This window comes from Atractosteus spatula, chromosome 25 (genome assembly GCF_055471065.1).
Source record: "Atractosteus spatula isolate fAtrSpa1 chromosome 25, fAtrSpa1.hap1, whole genome shotgun sequence".
Taxonomy (NCBI): Eukaryota; Metazoa; Chordata; class Actinopteri; order Semionotiformes; family Lepisosteidae; genus Atractosteus; species Atractosteus spatula.
Window position 1 is genome coordinate 10426168 of NC_142730.1, and position 21912 is coordinate 10448079.

The window sequence follows — 21912 nt, forward strand, 5'->3', positions numbered from 1 at the left end:
GTTATACTGTAGAACACATTTAGCAGCTATATCACCCTGCAACTCCCAGCTGGCAGCCCACTGAAGCTCAGCAGGTGTGAGCCTGGCCAGTACCTGGATGGGAGACACCTGGGAAAGATCAGGTTGCTGCTGGAAGAGGTGTTAGTGAGACCAGTAGGGGGCGCTCACCCTGCTGTAGGGTCCCTAAACAGGTTCTCATTTCTGCAACATTAACGTTGTTCCCACAACTCCTCAGCCAGCCTTCTAAGTCACACCAGACCGTGGCAGCATGTCACTCCTACACTTAAATCTACACAGTGGTGGCCTATAAAGACATGTTTTCAATGAGAGCTTATTGATTTTTAATATTCTAAAGAAATTAACTCCTCCGTATTTACACTCCCTCTCATTCTCCACTCAGCTGAGGCTGGGCCCTTGCTCACTGTAGATGACTGTCTCAGTGACTGTCTTTTCTGACTCTGCTACTTTCTTATGGAATTCCCTTCCCATAATGCTTTGAGAATCAAATTCTACAATTATTTTAAAATCTAAACTGAAACTCACCTTTTTATGAGGAGAATGAACAATTGTCCTTCAATTTATCCTGATGATTTTAAGTTTAACTTTAAGTTGTATTTCCCACCCCCTTTTCCATCTTATTCATTATATACAGTGCCCACATGTTTGGAAAGATGCTTTATAAATACATTTTAAACTGCAATATTCTGTTTCATTTTAAATGAATGGTTTAACATTTAATTAAAATTGGAACATTTTGGTGTAAGCATGCTGCACAAACAGCACCCAGTTCCTACTGTAACATGCTCAAGCCTGTATTAAATGTACAGTTTCTCATTGTGTCTCAACAGGAACTGGGTAGACTTAAATTTGGGAAAAAAAAAAATGGACAAAACAAAATCTAGCAAGCCAAGTCCATTAAAGACAGATGGGATGATAAAGTACCTTGGGCAGGACAAAGAGCAAGGCTAAAAACTACACCGGAGCAACTTTAGAATAAGATCCTTCTACAGCCCAGCCAAAGTCTGGATGTGAATCCAATTGTCATTGTAGGAAACTGTCCACAAACAAACCTGCAACCATTCCATACTATCTCCACCACTTGAAGGGGTGCCTTCCACGTAAAACCATGAAATGCATTTCCCAAGTTTCACGGTTCACATTGTCACTGATAGACAAATACTTGGTGCAGAAACTGGTCTTGATACATAATCCTCCTACTTTGGCAGCCTTGGCCAAGTTAAGGAAGTGAATGATACCAGAATTCAGATAATTCATGGCAAAGAGGAAGAAAGGTAAGGAGCAGTACTTTTGTCACCCAAACAAATTTACTTCTTTGTACAACATTCTGTTCAATAACCAGTCCTCGTTCAAATCATACTTCCCAGGTTGGCTTCCAGTTGCCTTTTGAGGAGTGGTTTGGTTGTGGGAACCATTACCCACATCCATCTGAAAAGCTAAACATACTAAGCCTTACTGTAGCTGCTTTTACACAGTTCGGAAGAGTGTGGAAACAAGACCTACCACTACCAAGTCAAGGTTTTTGGGACTTCCTAGGATAAATGAAAATAATCTGCTTTAGTTCCAACAGCTTCCATAAACAAGTGAAGCCAAGCAGGAAAGAGCTGCTTGGGACAGCTTTGCCAGCCCATCTTGTCCTGTAGAGCCAAATCACTTTCAAGTGCATAGGATTCATGACTGGATGCAACTGTCACCCATCTTCTATACAAGATCTCAGTTCTTTCCTTTCACTTCATAAAATGGCATTAGGCCTTCTGATTGGATGAGGGTTAAAAAAAAAAAAAGCATGCAACACCCTCTAGGATTTCCAGGCTATTTTATTTGGCTCACAAGGAAGAAACTTTCACATCTGCTGCTCTCCTCCCAGGACTAGCCCAAACAGGCTGCTCAGACCTGGCACCTCTGGACTCGGCCATCTTTGCACACAATCCAGAGGATTCCTCGATCATAGGACACATGCCTGGCCACACCAGCTGCCCTTAGAGCCCACCACCTCCTGCCAAAGGGGTTACAGGCATCAATACCAACCCTGCAGGAAAAGGAACAGGGTTAGAGCAGCCTAGAATTAGGACAGTCGTTCATGCAACCATGTGCATTAACCCCTCCCCCAGCTCACCTCTTGAAGACCACTCCATTCCTGTTCACCCCATACACACTGCCATCTGAGCCCACCTCCACCAGGGACAGGGAGCCCTGGATGGGGTACCACCTGTCGGAGCCTTTGCAGGAATCCCCACTCACATCCAGCTTGACAAAGATCTGGTCCAACCTGTTCACTCCCCAGCAGCCAAAAGGCCCACAGGAATAGTACTTGAGGGAGCCCACGACAGGAATCCAGGGGATGTTGCCCTGGCCAGCATACTGCAGCACAGGCCCGCTGTTCAGGCAGAAGATGGAATTGGCAGCATTGACACCAACCACAAACTTGTCTCCACCAGCATCAATCTGGATGAGGGAGCCTGCAGAGGAGAGCAAGAACAGCTGTTGTCAGTATGAGGCAGTGCAGTGCTCATTCCTCAGTTACTAGGGAGTGAAATAGCTGCCTTCAGCCAAAACACTCATTAACAGGTAGCCTGACAGAGCCGGATGGATTCATGGAGAAATCTAAAAGCCAACATTCCTATTGGCTCATCTGCCTAGATCAGCTGCAGTCTCACCTGGTTGCACTTGGATCCACCTCCCCCGAAGCCACTTGAACACAAGGCTGGCGACACTCACACTCCAGAGCCCTGCTGGCCCCACACTCACATGTTTACCCCTCATTGCCAGAGGGGCCCAGCTGTTGCCCTGGTAGATGACCAGGTTGTCTGCATTGTCGACTCCACACACCCTTCCAGCACCAGCATCTATCTGCTTCAGACTGCCAGGCACAGCCCGACACTGCAGGGCTTCAGCCACAGACACTGGGGAGGAGAGGACACCACTGGGTCAATGATCACCAGCAAGATCAGGTGGAAGCAGCCTGGGCTTAAGGTAACATAAGATTAAGCCCTCAATGGTGTCAAATGACAAATGAAGACATACAGGACAGGAGAAACAAGCCAGTACATTAATGCATCAGCAACAACCACAAGTGAACAAAATCATCACAAATGCAGAAGTCTGAAAAGTCATGGATTTAATATAAACAGTACTCCAAGTATTCATAGGCAACATCTATACTCAAGATCCAACCAGCTACACTGAAATCCATAAATACTAGTAGCTTGCAGTTACAGTATGTCTCCATCTGCCCTTGTGCTACTCCTTTTAATTAATGCAGAATATCCAAACCTTACCCAGAAAACATCCAACAAGCAAACACAGCAAAAAATCTTTTCTTTCCATATTAATGAGTGATCTCACAAACCTTATCTATAGTATAAGCCCCACCATTGGCCTTTATATACTCAAGACTGCTGGGCTTCAGCTCCTACACACACCTGTCTAACCAGGTGTTAAATTGAACCATAACGAGCTGCTGATTGAATCATTCAAGTTTCAATTACAGAAGACATCATTAATTATATTCTTTCCATAGACCTTATCCTCAAGGTGTAGGAATCATGGAGACAAAAACTGAAATTGAAGCCCAGTCCTTCAGATAGTCATGAGCTGGATTAGTACTAATATCAGCAGTGACATTCTCCAGTAGTGCAGGTCAGGGGTGGTCACAGGGACAGCTGGCACACAAAAAACTCTGTAATTGTTTAATGCTCAGTGCTTTCAGAGGAAAATATCTGGGCCCTAGATTGAAATATTCCAAGTCCTGTCTTGTTTTCTCGATTAATTTGATGTGTGAGAGAATCAGTGATAATCAAAATCTATGAAAGCACAAGTTACTGCACTCAGAATGGGGAATTAATGATACTATAGCTCTTAAAGCACCTAATTCACGAGTGACCATTTGGACAGCACAGTGGTGTGGATTTTAGGACTGCTGCCTCACAGTTCCTGGGGTTGATGTCCAGCTGAATTTCCTGCTGTGTGGAGTTTGCATGTTTTCCATGTGGATTTTTTGTATGGGACCAGTTTGCTCCCATTTTAGAAAGACGACCTGGCTTTTCAAAGTGGTTTATGTAAAAAGTAATGTCAATGATTAAAAAAATGCAGTTGGAGAAAGTGAGGACATTCAAAGGAAATGATCGATTATGGGAGAAAGTGATTCCAAGGAAGATACAGGAAGAATGGAAACAGGCTCAAAGAGATTAGAAATCCCAGGTGGAGAAATTGAGGAATGGAAACAGTGCACAGGAGGCGTGGTGTGGGATCAAATCCAGGACTTGTCACGATTGTAGTCCCTCCTCCTTAAGGGCGCTCCGGCTCTTCCTTGTTTGCCTCATTCCCCGCACCTGTCCCCTGTTCCCAGTCCACCTTAAAAGCCAGGCGCTGACGTTAATCCAGGCTCTGCATCTGATCTCCGTATCGTGCGAGTCCGGGACCTGGAAGTGCCTGGTCCCTTTAAGGTTTTATTCTCTGTTCCCATTCCCGTTCCGCCGGTTCCGACCGCATCTAGTTTTTATCTTGTCTGTTTTTGGATGGACCCCCCAGCTATGGAATTGCTCCCCCTTTGGATTTTTACTGGATTGTTTGCCCCGGACTCACCCCCCCTGAACACCAGCGCACCAAGGACACGCCCCCCCTGTTTTGATCCCCGTTTCCTGCAGGACTTTTTCCCCAGTGTTTCTTCACTATTCCGGATTGTGTCGTCTGCATAGGGTCTGGAAAGAATGTTCGTTACAGGACTGGCCAGGTCTCCCAGAGTAACAGCTTGCTTGAGCCACACACCTCACCTCAATGAACTGAATTATTGTTTTACTCAGCTTGAGAGAACCAGCAGAGGCCATTTTTAACACCCGCACCTGAGCTGTAGCTGAGTTCTTTGTGCTCGCATCACATTGAGATACCATACCATGTCAGTGACTGCTGCTACAAATCTGGTTCCCACCCAGTTTTGGGAAAAGCAGCATAATATTTGACCCACACCTCGGTGTCCGACAGAATGCATTTGTCGGGCAACAAAGAGCATTAGGCTGTGAGGGCATGCAGGGCATCCAGTGTGCTGGCAGCACCACACCCCATCATCATGCAGCCCCACATTCTTTCCTAACCATGTCCATTTCTCTGTTCTGGAGGCCTCGGCCTGAATATCCTGTAGCTGTCCCTTTTCCACCAAGAGCGGTCTCACAGTGGTCTCAGACCCCTGGTCCCGCAAAGCCACTACTCGCCTGGCAGCCACATCTGCAAAGTTGTTCCCTGGAGTTACTGGCAACACGTCTTTATTGTCTTCCTTACACTTCACCACAGCTTCTTCAATCGGCAGCTGCGAAACGTCTAACAACTCAGTTGAGACCAACCCAGCATTCTTAACTGGAGTCCCTATTCCTCCACAGCCATCCAAAATCATGGCATACATCAACTGTATACATGTACAGTATATAGAATCTGTATAAATTGTAACAGTTGTCCATTTAGCATTTTTACAAGCTTCAGTTAAATCTTTTCATTCGGCCTGCTGGTCTAACACCAGATTGTTCAAAGCTTGTGCAGCCAGGCAGGTAGCCTACACAGCCCTTAAACACGGCCACCGCATCGAGGGGTAACCCACTGGGCAGTCCCTACCTCCTGCTCCTGCACCAGCACAGCAGCCCAGAACCCATTTCTGTCACTTACTGTACATACAGAAATAAATACAGTTGATCCGTCTGAGGGAAACAATCTCAGGGCCATTGCCAGTGAGGGAATTAACTAAAAGTTTGTATTATATCTTGTTAACTATGTATCTTTTTACTTATTTTTAACTAAATCCGTCTCAGGATATCTGGTCTCAAAAGATAACATAGCCACATGATGTCTTTACGCACAGCTGACATAGTTCTCAGGGAAATGACATCTCCTGGAACAAATGGTCTATTCAGCAGAAGGGGCTGCTTGTCACGCAAGCCGGCAGTAAAGGATATACAGTGGTGTGAAAAAGTGTTTGCCCCCCTTCCTGATATCTTATTTTTTTGCATGTTTGTCACACTGAAATGTTTCAGATCATCAAACAAATTGAAATATTAGACAAAGATAACACAAGTAAACACAAAATGCAGTTTTTAAATGAAGGTTTTTATTATTAAGGGAAAAAAAAAAAAACAAACCTACATGGCCCTGTGTGAAAAAGTGATTGCCCCCTAAACCTAATAACTGGTTGGGCCACCCTTAGCAGCAACAACTGCAATCAAGCGTTTGCGATAACTGGCAATGAGTCTATTACAGCGCTGTGGAGGAATTTTGGCCCACTCATCTTTGCAGAATTGTTGTAATTCAGCCACATTGGAGGGTTTTCGAGCCTTAACCGCTTTTTTAAGGTCATGCCACAACATCTCAATCGGATTCAGGTCAGGACTTTGACTAGGCCACTCCAAAGTCTTCATTTTGTTTTTTTTAAGCCATTCAGAGGTGGACTTGCTGGTGTGTTTTGGATCATTGTCCTGCTGCAGAACCCAAGTGCGCTTCAGCTTGAGGTCACGAACAGATGGCCGGACATTGTCCTTCAGGATTTTTTGGTAGACAGCAGAATTCATGGTTCCATTTACCACAGCAAGTCTTCCAGGTCCTGAAGCAGCAAAACAGCCCCAGACCATCACACTACCACCACCATATTTTACTGTTGGTATGATGTTCCTTTTCTGAAATGCTGTGTTACTTTTACGCCAGATGTAATGTGACACACACCTTCCAAAAAGTTCAACTTTTGTCTCGTCAGTCCACAGAGTATTTTCCAAAAAGTCTTAGGGATCATCAAGATGTTTTCTGGCAAAACTGAAACGAGCCTTTATGTTCTTTTTGCTCAGCAGTGGGTTTCGTCTTGGAATTCTGCCATGCAGGCCATTTTTGCCCAGTCTCTTTCTTATGGTGGAGTCATGAACACTGACCTTAACTGAGGCAAGTGAAGCCTGCAGTTCTTTGGATGTTGTTGTGGGGTTTTTTTATGACCTCTTGGATGAGTCGTTGCTGCGTTCTTGGGGTAATTTTGGTCGGCCGGCCACTCCTGGGAAGGTTCACCACTGTTCCATGTTTTCACCATGTGTGGATAATGGCTCTCACTGTGGTTCGCTGGAGTCCCAAAGCTTTAGAAATGGCTTTATAACCTTTTCCAGACTGATAAATCTCAATTACTCCATTTCTCATTTGTTCCTGAATTTGTTTGGACCGCAGCATGATGTCTAGCTTTTGAGGATCTTTTGGTCTACTTCACTTTGTCAGGCAGGTCCTATTTAAGTGATTTCTTGATTGAGAACAGGTGTGGCAGTAATCAGGCCTGGGTGTGGCTAGAGAAATTGAACTCAGCTTTCAAAAGATGTGATAAACCACAGTTGATTTATGTTTTAACAGGGGGGGCAATCACTTTTTCACACAGGGCCATGTAGGTTTGGATTTTTTTTTCCCTTAATAATAAAAACCTTCATTTAAAAACTGCATTTTGTGTTTACTTGTGTTATCTTTGTCTAATATTTCAATTTGTTTGATGATCTGAAACATTTCAGTGTGACAAACATGCAAAAAAATAAGAAATCATGAAGGGGGCAAACACTTTTTCACACCACTGTATATGTAATGGTCAGCTTTTTAGAATGACCATATATAGCCACAGTGCAAGCAGAGAGTCATGTTGGGAGTGTATCTTGTATCATTTTTTTCACTGTATTAAAGAGCAGTGTAAGTGTTGTCTTTTAAGTCTTTTGCCACAAGCAAGACTTCCATATGCATATGAAATAAAGACGACTTTCAACACACAAACGCTCAGCTGATGCCGTTTTGTTCTGGCACAACACCCGGCAAAATAGCTTGTTTCAAATCATTAAAAGCGGTTTCTGCTGCAGGGGTGAAGGCAATTTTGTCCTTTGACTGCACTACCACCCTTAAGCCAGTCCGTCACCAGTTGAGCCTGTTCTGAGAAGGAATCCACCCAGGCTCTGTTAAAATTACACAGACACAGAAATTATTAGAATTCCTCCACAATCTTTGGTACTGGAAACCCTCGGATAGCCTGAGATCTATCCTCAGTGAGTTCCCTTTTTCCTTTGCTAATCTTTTGTCTCAGACAGATCACAGTTCCCAAACAGATCTGTGCTTTATCGTAATGGCTTTATGCCCTTTCTTTGTCAGAAGATCTAATACTTGGGGTAGCTCTGCCTTATGGATTCCCTTGTCAGGGGAAACAATCAGAATATCATCAGCATATTGACTGACCACAGAGATTAGTTGAGGTAGTTTACATAAATGCTGTCTCAGAGCCATGTGATACACTGTCCTGTATAGTTAAAGTAATTCCTTGTAAATGCTGCAGGGCATCCCAGCCCAATAGGTCTGGAGTGTACCCCACCCACATCTGTATTTGAAACTGTACAACTGTGCTCCTGTGTCTCACAACAGGGGAAACCTGGACACCATTTACTGCACACTGTAAAATTAGTTCCCTTTTGTTTAAATTTTGAATTGAGCTTAGGTTGGCTACAAGGGGCTTCCTAGTTTAAATCCAGTATCTCACGCAAGGCTCTCTTTTTAGCTTCTGACAGGTTCTTTAACTGTGAAATCAAGCCTCTTTCTTACAATTTCTCTGTAAGTGCCCCACGTAATTGCACACGGTTTATTAGTAGTTTCGTCTTTGGGGTTTTGTTCCCCTTTCCCCCAGGGCCAGTAACCGCACTCCCCATCTGGTTGTGGCCAATCATAGTATTTATCCCAGTCCCCAGGACTTATATCTGGGCGTAATTTTGGGGTTGCACTGCAATTGAGACATTTCTCCAATTCTTTCTTTAACTTTTCAACTTCCTCCTCATAGTCTCTAAGGATTTTATCTTCCTTTTTTCTGCCTCATTATTGGTGAATAAGGTATAATTTCTGTCTGCCATTGCTATAAGTGTTTTGGTTAGAGATTTTTGTCTTATCCCATTCTGTTTTCTGAATAGTATTTTGTTGTGCCCTCAAATGTTTCCTTAACACCAGTCCAGTTTTGGTCTGTTTATTCTTATTCCATTGTTCATGCGCTTTTCTACATTCCTGTTCACCATATACCATCTGACAACCCATATTTCTTTTTTACCTTGTCCTCACACTCGACAGCTGACCTCACCTCACTGACACCCAGTTAGAAACTTTCACTAACTTTTCCTCACACCAACCCATCTTGCTGCTTTCCACAATCCTTCCACCTGCATCAGGTACAGTAACTTAAACAGGCGTCTCCTGCAATACGCGTACCTGTCAGGAAGGCCCAAGACGAGGCAAGCAGTCTTCATTGCAGGTTAGCTCGAGTCCCTGCGTCAACTAAAAAGTCGTAGGGATCACTATTAATGTGCAGGGTGACTGTGGGCAGCTGGGAAGGGGAGGAGACGACAGGCAGTATGAAAGCGGTGCCCTCAGGCCCTACCTCTCCTGGCGGGTACAGTCAATCTTTCTTTTCCCGTTGCCATGGTGTGCTGACTGTTACTCCAGCCGGGGGCGCCCGAGTCCCAGCCCCCATCATCTTCCTCTCCCCCCTCCTTGTTGGGGCATTCTCTTGCCCAATGTCCTGTTTTTCCGCAGTGAAAACACACATCGCGGTCTCCTTCTCCTCAGTCCCTCCTCTTCCTCGGTAGCCCCCTCGTCAGCCACGGCCTCCTTGTCCCCTCCCTCGGCCCCTTCCTCTTCCTCCTTGATAGAACTAGAGCTGGGCCATCTAGGCTGGTGTAGCTGATCGCTGTCTTTTCGTGCCTTTCTCTCGTCCTTTGATGCTAATTGTCTCTTATGGTAAGCATGGCTGCACACCTCGGTCCACCGGGCGGTGTCCCAGCCAAAGCATGAGTTTTTTACCATGCTCCCTATTTCGGGGAGCAGGCCATCCACGAAAAGACGGGTAAGTTGAGTTTCGTATACTGAGCCGTTGTTGTTAGGGGCAGGCGGGGGCAGGCCACTGAGGTTACTGAAGAGGGGGGTCAGTCTCATTACAGTGTTACGACTGTAGTCCCTCCTCCTTAAGGGCACTCCGGCCCTTTCACTTTGGACTTCATTTTGTGCACCTGTCTCCTGTTCCCAGTCCACCTTAAAAGCCAGGCACTGACGTTAATCCTGGCTCTGCATCTGATCTCCGTATCATGCGAGTCCGGGACCTGGAAGCGCCTGGTCCCATTAAGGTTTTATTCTCTGTTCCCGTTCCTATTCCTATTATCTTGTTTGTTCCCGGATGGACTCCCCGGCTTTGGACTTTGCTCGTGTTTGGATTTCCCATTTGGATTTCTATTGGATTGTATGCCCCGGACTCACCCCCCCTGAACACCAGCGCACCAAGGACATGCCCCCTGTTTTGATCCCCGATTCCTGCATGACTTTTCTCCCCAGTGTTTCCTCACTATTCTGGATTGTGTCGTCTGCATAGGGTCCGGAAAGAACTGTATCATTACATATAGAAATCAGTACACGTTTCTCCAGGCTTTTGCTTGGTTTGTCTCAAGGTGAACCAGTCCGTTTTAGGGGGATACTTTGCTTCTATTCTCTGGCAAAGGCCATTTAGCTGGTTCCAATGGCAGCGTTATACACCACGTCTGGATTGAACGTGTTGCGCACATCGTCGTAGTCAAGCTTCAGGGTCTTTTTGAAAAAAAAGTGTCTCTAGTTCACTGCTCGTGGGCTCACATTGAGCGACTAGATGCCGCAAGGCGGTGGTGTATTTTCTCCAGTTTGTCTTGGGGTTTAGTAGTTCGCCGATTATGGCTGTCAGTTCCGCCGTAAGTTTACCACCCTGGGGGTTTGGACGTTCTATCATAGGGAACTGAAGACCCAGAGTTCCTCTTTTCTTATGTGCTTCTCTTTTTCTTTCCTAGCCTGCGCCTCATTTCTCCTCAGCTCAAAACATTGCCAATCTACTTTCTTTCCCTGTCCTGCAACTTCTCCTTAGGCTGTTCAACCTGCCGTGACTAAAGCTGCCGTTCTCTGGAAAACCCAACTTGCTCCAAAGGGGAAGACACTTTATTCCCGCATCGCCAAACTTATCGTACATGTACTTGACTGGGACACTCGGCCCAGCTTTGCCTCTAGAGCTCTCATTACCCATTGTCGACAATGCCTTACTGTTTCTAGAACACTATCACATTAACTACTCCGCAGAGCAAAAACCACACGTCTGTGTTAAGATATGTTCGTTTCACGAGTCCCTGACTCGCTGGGTCCCAGACCCAGACGGAGACGCTTTTCAAACTATTAGTTCTTTTAAGGATCACTTACTGATGTCAGACGGCCGCGGATTTCTCCAGACGCTTCTCTAAAAGGACAATTTATGTATTTATCCACCGAGGTTCAGCCAATTCCCGAAAATTGTCCGGGCCCGGATGGAGTTCCAATAGCCGTCCGCAATCAGGTTTGTGATCCCATCCTCGTCACCAAAGTTGTTGTGAAATTTTATCAAAGACGAGCCAGGACAGGTGTTCTCATTCACTCAGTAAGGCATTTATTCATATTGCGCAATAGGGAAAAACAGCATCCACCAGTCTGTGCAGCAAGTGAGAGCTGATTTTCAAAGTAAAATAGGAAAAGGTCCATTATTTTATACACTTAGCTGATGCAACACCTCAACTTGTTTACTTCATTATGGTTGGTTAGTAAAACAAAGACAGGCGAGACAGTAATTTTCCAGTCCTTATAGGTCTTAGCCTTAGGACAGAGAAGACAGCTACGTGCAGTTACACATCGCCTTTTTGCTGGTACAGAGATAAACATATTCTTAGAACATCCCATGGCCTTGACTCGCTGGGTACAATCACAGTTTGTTCTAAGAATCCAGCTGCTTTTACAACACAGCTCTGCCCATAAACTGACATATTTACGATAAAACACTTTTTTCAGTAACTTTCCATTACATCCCATAGAGAAAATCCGCATGGAAGACATACAAGCTCCACACAGCCGGAAATCCAGCTGGAAATCAACCCCAGGAACTGTGAGGCAGCAGTTCTAAAATCCACACCACTGTGCTGTACTGTGTTTTAGAAAGCCAGGTTGCCTTTCTAAAATGGGAGCAAACTGGTCCCATACAAAAAATCCACATGGAAAACATACAAACTCCACACAGCAGGAAATTCAGCTGGACATCAACCCCAGGAACTGTGAGGCAGCAATCCTAAAATCCACACCACTGTGCTGTCCAAATGGTCACTCGTGAATTAGGTGCTTTCAGAGCTACAGTATCATTAATTCCCCATTCTGAATGCAGGAACTTGTGCTTTCATAGATTTTAATTATCACTAATCCTCTCCCACATGACATTAACTGAGACAACAAGACTGGACTTGGAATATTTCAATCTGGGGCCCAGATATTTTCCTCTAAGTGCTCAGAAAAATGTAATCTTTAATCTGGGAGATGAAATCTGAAATGGAAAAAAAAATATCTCATGACAAAGAGCAAGAGTAACCAAATATTCAGCTTTGCAATGAAACTATTTGTCTCATTATCTAATTTAGACCACCCCTGACCTGCACTACTGGAGGATGTCCCTGCTGATATTAGTACTAATCCAGCTCGTGACTATCTGAAGCACTGGGCTTCAATTTCAGTTTTTGTCGCCATGATTCCTACACCCTGAGGATAAGGTCTATGGAAAGAATATAATTAATGATGTCTTCTGTAATTGATACTTGAGTGATTCAATCAGCAGCTCGTTATGGTTCACAATTTAACACCTGGTTAGACAGGTGTGTGTAGGAGCCGAAGCCGAGCAGTCTTGAGTATATAAAGGCCACTGTGGGGATTTATACTATACATGAGGTTTGTGTGATCACTCATCAACATGGAAGGGAGGGGCTGTGTGTTGTGTTTGTTTGTGGGATTCTTTCTAGGTAAGGTTTGGGTTTATTGCTTTGACTAAAAGGAGCAGCACAAAGGCAGATGGGAGGATTAACTGCATGCTGCTAGTATTTAAGGATTTCAGTATAGTTATTTGATCTTGAGTAGAGATGTTGCCTGAGTGTTAAATCCATGACTTGGATGTTTGTGTGCTCTTGAAATTCTGCAGACTTTTGATTCTCTGTGCATTGAGCTCTGTTCACTTGTGGCTGTTGCTGATTCATTAATGCCCTATTGGCTTGTTTCTTCTGTCCTCGTATATTGACTTAGTCCCTCAGTGTCAGATGCTTATGATCCCATGTTGCCTTAAACCAGGCTGCTTCCATGTGATCATTGACCCAGTGGTGTCCTCTCCTCCCCAGTGTCTGTGGCTGAAGCCCTGCAGTGTCGGGCTGTGCCTGGCAGTCTGAAGCAGATAGATGCTGGTGCTGGAAGGGTGTGTGGAGTCGACAATGCAGACAACCTGGTCAGCTACTAGGGCAACAGCTGGGTCTCTCTGGCCATGAAGGGGAAACATGTGAGTGTGGGGCCAGCAGGACTCTGGAGTGTGAGTCTCTCAAGCCTTGTGTTCAAGTGGCTTCGGGGGAGGTGGATCCAAGTGCAACCAGGTGAGGCTGCAGCTGATCTATAGAGGTTAGAAATGGTAGCTTTCAGATTTTCTCCATGAATCCACCAGGCTCTGCCAGGCCACCTGTCAATGCGTTTTCTGGCTGAAGGCAGCTATTTCACTCCCTCGTAACTGAGGAATGAGCACTGCACTGCCCCCTGCTGAGAACAGCTGTTTCTTGCTCTCCTCTGCAGGCTCCCTCATCCAGATTGATGCTGGTGGAGACAAGTTTGTGGTTGGTGTCAATGCTGCCAATTCCATCTTCTGCCTGAACAGCGGGCCTGTGCTGCAGTATGCTGGCCAGGGCAACATCCCCTGGATTCCTGTCGTGGGCTCCCTCAAGTACTATTCCTGTGGGCCTTTTGGCTGCTGGGGAGTGAATAGGCTGGATCAGATCTTTGTCAAGCTGGATGTGAGTGGGGATTCCTGCAAAGGCTCCGACAGGTGGTACCCCATCCAGGGCTCCCTGTCCCTGGTGGAGGTGGGCTCAGATGGCAGTGTATATGGGGTGAACAGGAATGGAGTGGTCTTCAAGAGGTGAGCTGGGGGAGGGGATGATGCACATGGGTGCCTGAATGACTGTCCTAATTCTAGGCTGCTCTAACCCTGTTCCTTTTCCTGCAGGGTTGGTATTGATGCCTGTAATCCCTTTGGCAGGAGGTGGTGGGCTCTAAGGGCAGCTGGTGTGGCCAGGCATGTGTCCTATGACCGAGAAATCCTCTGGGTTGTGTGCAAAGATGGCCGAGTCCAGAGGTGCCAGGTCTGAGCAGCCTGTGTGGTCTGGTCCTGAGTGGGGAAGTGACAGACATGACTAGGCTGCATGAAGGGTTCTGAGTGGAATTTGGCACTAATGCCTGTCTTTGGTTTTTTTCTGTGGCAATAAAAATGTGTGGGAAAAACCATGTTCTACTGTGGTGCCTAATTTTGTAATGAACTTAACACCAGTTCTCTTGATTTCATGAAGAAGACTACCTGGGATGTTACATTAAGCGTTAATATCCACTTGTGAGCCCTCTTTTCACATGGCCCTTTGTGCATTCATGGATTAACTAAAATGCTTCCATGTTTCTTGGAGCCTCACTGATCAGTTTTTTCCAGTGGTCCTATAGGGATTGCTTGCCCTATAGAAGCAATTTTGTTCAGCCACAATTATTCCAAACGCCAGTGCTGATGGTTAATGTGAACATTGTCTCTGAACAACCAGAGAGTGTTAATTCAGGGTCTGGGGTATATTCTTCCCAAACACCTTTGAGTACCACTGAAATATTTCTACCCAAAGTTTATAGAACTTGGGGCAGAGCCTTCAGAAGATCTGCACCTGTCACATAAAGGAGAAACAGATATCTTCAATTTAATTTGAGATTTTAGTCAAATTAGTTTTAAAATAATGCAGTTGACCTATGATCTTCTGTTGCAATATCTGGTGTCTAACATTATTAGAGCACCAGTGGATATTGTTCTAACCCTCGTTAGTTCCTGACATCAGGTGTCCTTCAGGAGATTAACAGACAGCTCTGTGTGCCTTGAAAAGCAGGAAACAAACTGTGATATTAGTTGTCTAGAGATGTGAGGTCATTGCACAAGATTGTAGAACAGATCCGCTCTTGTAAGCTGATCATAGAACAGCTCCGATTTTCACATTGAGAACATCTTGCTTAACAACGTGTCTGACCTGTAAATAAAAAAGCATGTTTGTGAGAGGTCAACACTGTGGGATATTCTGCCTGAACCTCAGCAGTGAGCTAGTGAAGTCTCTGTTGATCCCATTTGAGAGCTGGTCCACAGTTCTACTGGACTGATGTCAGGAGAAAAGGTCTTGTCTCATCCCAGCAGCTCCCCAAATAAGCTCACAAATATAGAATTGACTGTGGCTTTGAACTGCATATAGAACTAATGGTGGCTTACAATGAGCTGAACAGCTGTACAAGTCACTGACCAAGTCACTAAAAGGAAATATCTTGGGTAAATACTACAATTTTTATTTTTTAATATTTTGCTTTCTTTTTCCATGTTAACAGACAACATGTGAAAACATGTTACTGCAGCAGAAAAAAATACAAATAAAGGGGAATTTCAAGCTTTTCAAGAACGATGGTGTAACGACCACTAACCTGCCCAGACCAGCCCCCTAGAGGACTAATCAGTTCCAGCAGCAGGGTGATAATTACAAACGCCGCCACACGTGTTTATTTCACATCAGACGCCTTACCGTGCGGCAGGCTGCATTACTTAAGCCTCTCTTACCCGTCTATCGCTGCTTTGTATTGAGTTCACTTCTTGTTGCTCTTACCTTTAGCCTTACTGGAATTCTGACTTCCCTTTTTGCCTTCGGACTTCGGATCTCGTCTCGCCCCTTGGATCGTTTGCTATCCGTGTCTATTTCGGATTTGACCCTGCCGCTCTCTTTTCGACCACGAATCTGTCTTACGTTCTGGATTGTTCGCCAGCAGTGCCTTTACCGCATCTCGACCTACCTTACGCCTTCGGACTACGACTCAACTGCTAGTTTTGCTCTGTTCACTTACTCACCTCCCAAGGACTCCTGCATCTGCATCGGATCCTTTTCACCTCTTCAGAGCAGCGTTACAGATGGACAGCGATGCTAAGAAGAGTGGCAAATCTCTGTGTCCTTTGTGCGAACACTCTTACTGAAAGAGTGCAATGTGATAAGCTTTTGCATGTGTAAAGTAGAGAAAGTGTCTGTATGTTGACTTTCTTTTGCAATACTTTAAATGGGATTATTATATGCTATTTTAGACTATAAAATAAGTTGACCTACTGTATATATATATCCAGTGATGTATATGTGCATGTACAAGACTCTTGTAAAACACATTGTGCAAAAGAATTAATTGATAGTGATACTCTTTACTTATATCAGTTTGAATGGAAAGAGCCTCTCTGGAGTATGTATCAGTAAGACACTGTGTTCAAGCAGCAGCCAGGTAAGACTACAGCAGACGTGTATCATTCAGCTGGTGAGCATAAAGCATGTTAGATGAGTGACACCTGCAGGAAAAGGAAACCTGTTTGCAAGAGGGAATTCTTTTCCTTCCTACAAAAAGGCGCCCCGGAAGACATACTATTCTGTACAGTTGTTGAACACATTCCATTCTGAAGCACAGGTGAGCTGTGTATTGGGCCGAGTGCAGTTTAGTTTCTGCCATAAACCCTCAGACAGAGGAGGTGCATAGAAATGTCCAAGTTACAACTCCCAGCTCTACTTGGGAGCCTCGTTGACTAACTGCCGAGTAACTCCTGAGTAACAGGGCTCTATGCAGCTGATGTTTGAAAAAAATGCTCCTTTGCTACAGTACTTGTTATGATCCCCGCTTCCCTGTTGCCTAGACCACGCTGAATTAGGCAACCTACCGGATCACTAATTCACCACCACACCACCATCTCATTATACACTGAAGCACAGTCTTCCCTGACCTCCTCGCTCGGTGTCCATGTGAGCTTTATTATTGCTTTTCGCTCGTCTCGTTTACACCTCTTCGGCTTGGAACTGCTTGTCTCTGTTGGACCTGCGGCTTCTGGATTGCGGAAAGTACACTCCTTTCGGACTCCCGGCTTTCTGCTTTGAACGACGGCTCTCGGGTCCCGGCTTTGATTTAGGATTACTGGCTTCCCCGTCTGATTTAGTTTTTTCGAATTGCGGAAAAGATCGGTTGCAGGATTATTTTCCAACTCCCGCATTTATATTTTATAATGTAAAATATTATATTTTAGTATTTTATAGTTTATATTTTAGTTTCGGTTTTATTAGCCGGACTCGTAACACTACTTTGAATTGGAATAGAATGAACTGAGTCTTTATGACATCTGTTGTGAAGTAGGTTTCTTTAATGGTCTTCATCCTCCCTCTGCCTAATTAATTCAGACTGAGACCAGTGAGGTGTCTGCTGTAGATGAGGCTGCAGTAACATGGGGGATGGGAGATGGGTGTGTCTTTATTAATTATCAATCAAATGGGAGACTCCTGGGGAAAAAACTATAGTTGCTGCTGGAAGAGGTGTTAGTGGGGCCAGTAGGGGGCGCTCACCCTGCGGTCTGTGTGGGTCCTAATGCCCCAGAATAGTGACAGAGACGCTATACTGTAAAAAGGTGCCGTCCTTCGGATGAGATGTAAAAGTGAGATCCTGACACTCTGTGGTCATTAAAAATCCCAGGGTGTTTCTCGAAAAGAGTAGGGGTGTTACCCCTGTGTCCTGGCCAAATTTCCCCCTGGCCTTTACCCATCATGGGCTCCTAATAATCCCCATCTCTGAACTGGCTTCATCACTCTGTTCTCCTCCCCACTGAGAGCTGGTGTGTGGGGAGGACTGGCGCATCATCCAGGTGGGGCTGCACACTGGTGGTGGTGGAGGGGATCCCCATTACCTGTAAAGCGCTTTGAGTGGAGTGTCCAGAAATATATATATATATTTATATATAAGTGTAAGCAATTATTACTATTATTATTATTATTATTATTATTATTATTATTATAGGCTAGGCTGAAGTAGTAGGTCTTCAGTCTGGATATGAATCCTGACATATGGGGTGAGAGACTGTTCCATAAGCTAGGGGCCCTGTAACTAAAGTCTTTACAGCCAACTGTTATTTTATTAATATGTGAAGAAGACCTGCGTTCTGTGAACTAAGCAGGCGATTTGGATGGTATACATTAATAAGTCCATTAGATAGACAGGTGCCTGACCTCTGAGAGCCTTGTAAGTAAGTAGAAGTCCGCCCTGTAGCTGACAGGAAGCCAATGAAGAGAGCTAAGTATGGGGGTTATATAGTCGTACTTTCTGCTCCTAGTAACGATTCTAGCTGCTGCATTCTGAATTCGCTGTAAGGTGTTGAAAGCGCGATAGGTGCTCCCTGATAGTGGGGCATTGCAGTAGTCTAACCTGCTGTTACAAAGGCATGTACGAATTTCTCTGTCTGGAGTGGAGAGAAACTGCCTTAGTTTTGCAATATTTCTTAATTATAGGAAGCATGTTTTAACATGAGAGGTAAACGAGAGCCTCGTGTCTACTATGATGCCCAGGTTACGTGCAGTCTTTGAGGCAAATTTTTAAATCCTCTGAGTTAAGTGCTGAAGTTATAGTAGTCCTGTCAGTATTGTTCCCTCCAAACAATAGAACCTCAGTTGAGTAACAAAAAGTTTTCACACATCCAAGTCTTTATTTCATTAATGCAATTAACTAAAGTGATAATAGAAGAGTTGCCATTTGAGTGTCACCAGAATATGAATGAAAGTTAATATTATGTTTTCGTATTTTCCGACCTAGCGGCAGCATGCAAAGAGAGAACCATACTGGTCCCAGCACTGATCTCTGTGGTACCCCAAATTGAACTTGACATTGACGAAGCAGTACAATTATTAGACATTTGAACATAGTGAAAACGCTGAGTTAAATATGAAGTAAACCAATTAAGGACGTTTCCACATAAGCCAACCTCAGACTCAAGCCTGTGTATCAAAAGTTTGAGACAGGCCTGTAGTTGTTAAGAACTTGTCGGTCCAAATTTGGCTTCTTAAGGAGCGGTCTAACAACCGCTACCTTAAATTGATCAGGTACAACGCCTGATGCAAGGGACATGTTCATCATACTAATTATAGGTCCTGCCAGTACTTCGAGGGAATCTTTGACTAGCTGAGTGGGGATGGGATCTACCGGGGGGTCTGTACACTAAAAGAATGTATGTAGATGATTCGGGAGCTATTTTAAGGAGCATTGTTTCAAATGTGTGTAAGTCATTAATAGTTTTTAATTCAATTCTCAGAGACTCACTGAAGATGACTGCTAGGCCACCTCCATGCCCTGAGCAACAAGCTTTCTACAAAAACGTTTCGCCATTAGGTGAGACTTCAAGTACAGGAATAGTGTCACTGGGTCAAAGCCAGGTTTCCGTGTCAAGCACCATATCATTAACCAGAACTGATTTGTTGCCTAGTGAGCGAACATTTAACAGTGAGCATTTTATGGTAGTTTCATGTTTTAACTGATTTAGGTTTACCAGTGGAATGAAGATTAAATTGTCAACACAGGAGCCCCTAAAGGATCGTCTGAATTCTAATCTAGGTCTAGTGATAGTTGCAATACTCTGTCTATTCATACTCATATCTGGTTCTGGATAGTAATGTGATTGATGGGATGCCGTGTGGTAGAGAACCTGGGTCGGTACAGGAGGTGAACTAGAGCTGGGAGTACAGACAGCACACGATTTTAGATCACATGGCTGAGGCCTGGTTGGTGCTCTTAGTAGTCAAGCAAGCAGCTTCTCTGCTATATTTTGGGATAGAATTAATGATCCCTTCTGGTTAAGCTGGAGACCATCCTGTTTATAAAAGCCATTCCCAAAAAATGTCCCAACTATTAATTAAGGTTATTCTATTGTATGCACACCAAGTCTCTATCCAGCGATTTAGGGAGTACAGCCTACTATAGGGGACGTCCCCTCTGTATAGGATTGGTAAGGGACCAGACACAATTAAATTCTGACATTTTTCTTTGTGCTCTTTTGCACATAGAAATGAAGCTGCTCTTATACCCCTTGGATTGTTGGTACTTTATATCATTAGTTCCAGTGTGAACAACCAAGGTGGAGACTTAATTGCTGGAAAATGTGTCTAGTTTCGCCTCAATGTCAGAAACTCAGGCCCCAGGGAGGCATTTTACAGAGACCACTGCTTTTTGATGGTTAGGATTTCTAACATTCCTGATTATCGAGTCGCCAATTATGAGCACCTTATCTGCATCAACAGACGCGCTGCCTAAAGCAGAGAACCTGTTGCCGAGTCGGATTGGTGACTGGTGTGCAGGGGGTCTAGTCCTTGAGCTCTTAGACCCCTGTCTGCGACCCAGGGCTCGCGTGTGGTTGCTGCTGGTGCCGGCGCTGACCTGGAGACAGCTGGGCCAGGAGAGACTGCAGCCAATTCTGAAATGACTGAGTGCTCTGAAGGAGCTGAATCTATCCATCCCTCAATCTGGTTAACATCTAGTGTGCTAATGCGCTCCTCCAAAACATGAATTCTGTCCTCCAACTCTACTATAACAAACATTTCTGGCATTTAAAATTATCAACACAGTGAAGACGTGAGCTGGACATGGCTTCACACTCAAGACAAGTCAATGTACTGCTCACAGGCCAGCAGCGACACTCACTAGGTACCACAGAACTCTCTTTTACCAACTTGTCGTGCTGGAATACAATCCACCTCTGCTAACTGGCAGAAAGGGGAAATAAAAGACGCAAGGAAATCCTGCACTTCATTAACAGAATCAACAATTCATTTCTCCTGAGATCTGCACTCTGTACATAGTCTCCTAGTGAATACAAAACACCCCAAACCTAAGAGGCTTGAACTCCTTCCTGCTCAGACCGTCACGTTCACACAGTAATAACTCGATCTGCCCAGGAGAAACAGCACTAGAACAATCCGATCCGTGTGACCGAGCCTCAGCACGTCCCTGCCTAGTCCAGTAAACAGCCATGACTCTTGAATCAGCAGTGAAAAAGGAAGCTCAGAAGGTGAGATGTTTTCTTTGCTTCATACTTGAGCTCTGAGCAAGTCAGTAAAATTGGAACGCGCTCCTGACCGCCAAATGTTACGTCACAAACTTGCTGCCACTACGTGACACAAGCGCATAATCAGTGATTATAATCATTAATATTATTGATTGAAAGTTATTATACAACTTTGTATTCTTTCTGCTCTCCCCACAAGCAAATGGTTCTCTTATTCCCAGTGTCAGTTGGAAAGTGTGTGAAGACACAGAGCAGCGCTTCTTCTGTATGACATAACCTCAGACATGCGTCTCCCCACGATCACTTCAGACTACGGCTTCCTCCCACTTTCCACAGACCTGTTACCTTGTCTTTCACACAACACCATAACTGTGGCTTTTCCTGATCATAAAAATCTGCAACCAAACCAATCTAAGACAATTCATGTTCATTTGCTGCACCGATTGTATGAAAGAATGATCTAGATTTGCAACAGGCAGATCTGTCTGCTATACTGTGCATTATAATGTTCCTACTTGATTCCCAGAGCAGCTCGACTCCCAGCACACTGCAGCAGGGCTGCGGTGTGAGAAACCCCTGTGGGCCAGGAGAGCCAGAGACCTGCTGCTGTGCCGCAGGAGGTCAGCGGACTGATGGGTGGACAGACTCGCCGGTTTGGGCTGAAGCTGAATCACCTGAGCTCTCCTGCGCCCCTCTGTCTCTCAAGTGTTATTCTCTCTCCTGCACTTCACTGCTCTGTATTCTGTACTTCTGTGTGAAACAGCTGGTGTCCAGCTCCTCCTGTCTGAACACTTGCAGACTGAAGACAGGAAAGCGCTTCATACACTTCAGTGTTGGTTCAGCACCATTCATACATTCTGGAATGAAAACCAGCTTCTGTACACGTTGTGTAATTTATTTAAACACAAATGTGTGTGTGG

At 44.8% G+C, this 21912-nt stretch overlaps 2 protein-coding genes across 2 annotated transcripts; one reads left to right on the plus strand and one right to left on the minus strand.

The window, feature by feature from the left end:
* Nucleotides 1-1905: 1905 nt before the first annotated feature.
* LOC148815394 (fish-egg lectin-like) lies at nt 1906-3366 on the minus strand. The gene is made up of 4 exons (XM_088905682.1): nt 3297-3366; nt 2676-2921; nt 2135-2477; nt 1906-2047 (listed from the first exon to the last, which is right to left on the minus strand). Exons 1-4 carry the CDS (start codon nt 3343-3345, stop codon nt 1906-1908), a joined length of 780 nt encoding a protein of 259 aa, XP_088761808.1. The 5' UTR covers nt 3346-3366.
* Nucleotides 3367-13363: 9997 nt separating this feature from the next.
* LOC148815395 (fish-egg lectin-like) lies at nt 13364-14234 on the plus strand. Its single transcript, XM_088905890.1, has 3 exons — nt 13364-13469; nt 13663-14005; nt 14093-14234. The coding sequence occupies exons 1-3, from the start codon at nt 13364-13366 to the stop codon at nt 14232-14234; spliced, it is 591 nt and encodes a 196-aa protein (XP_088762016.1).
* The last annotated feature ends 7678 nt before the right edge of the window (nt 14235-21912 follow it).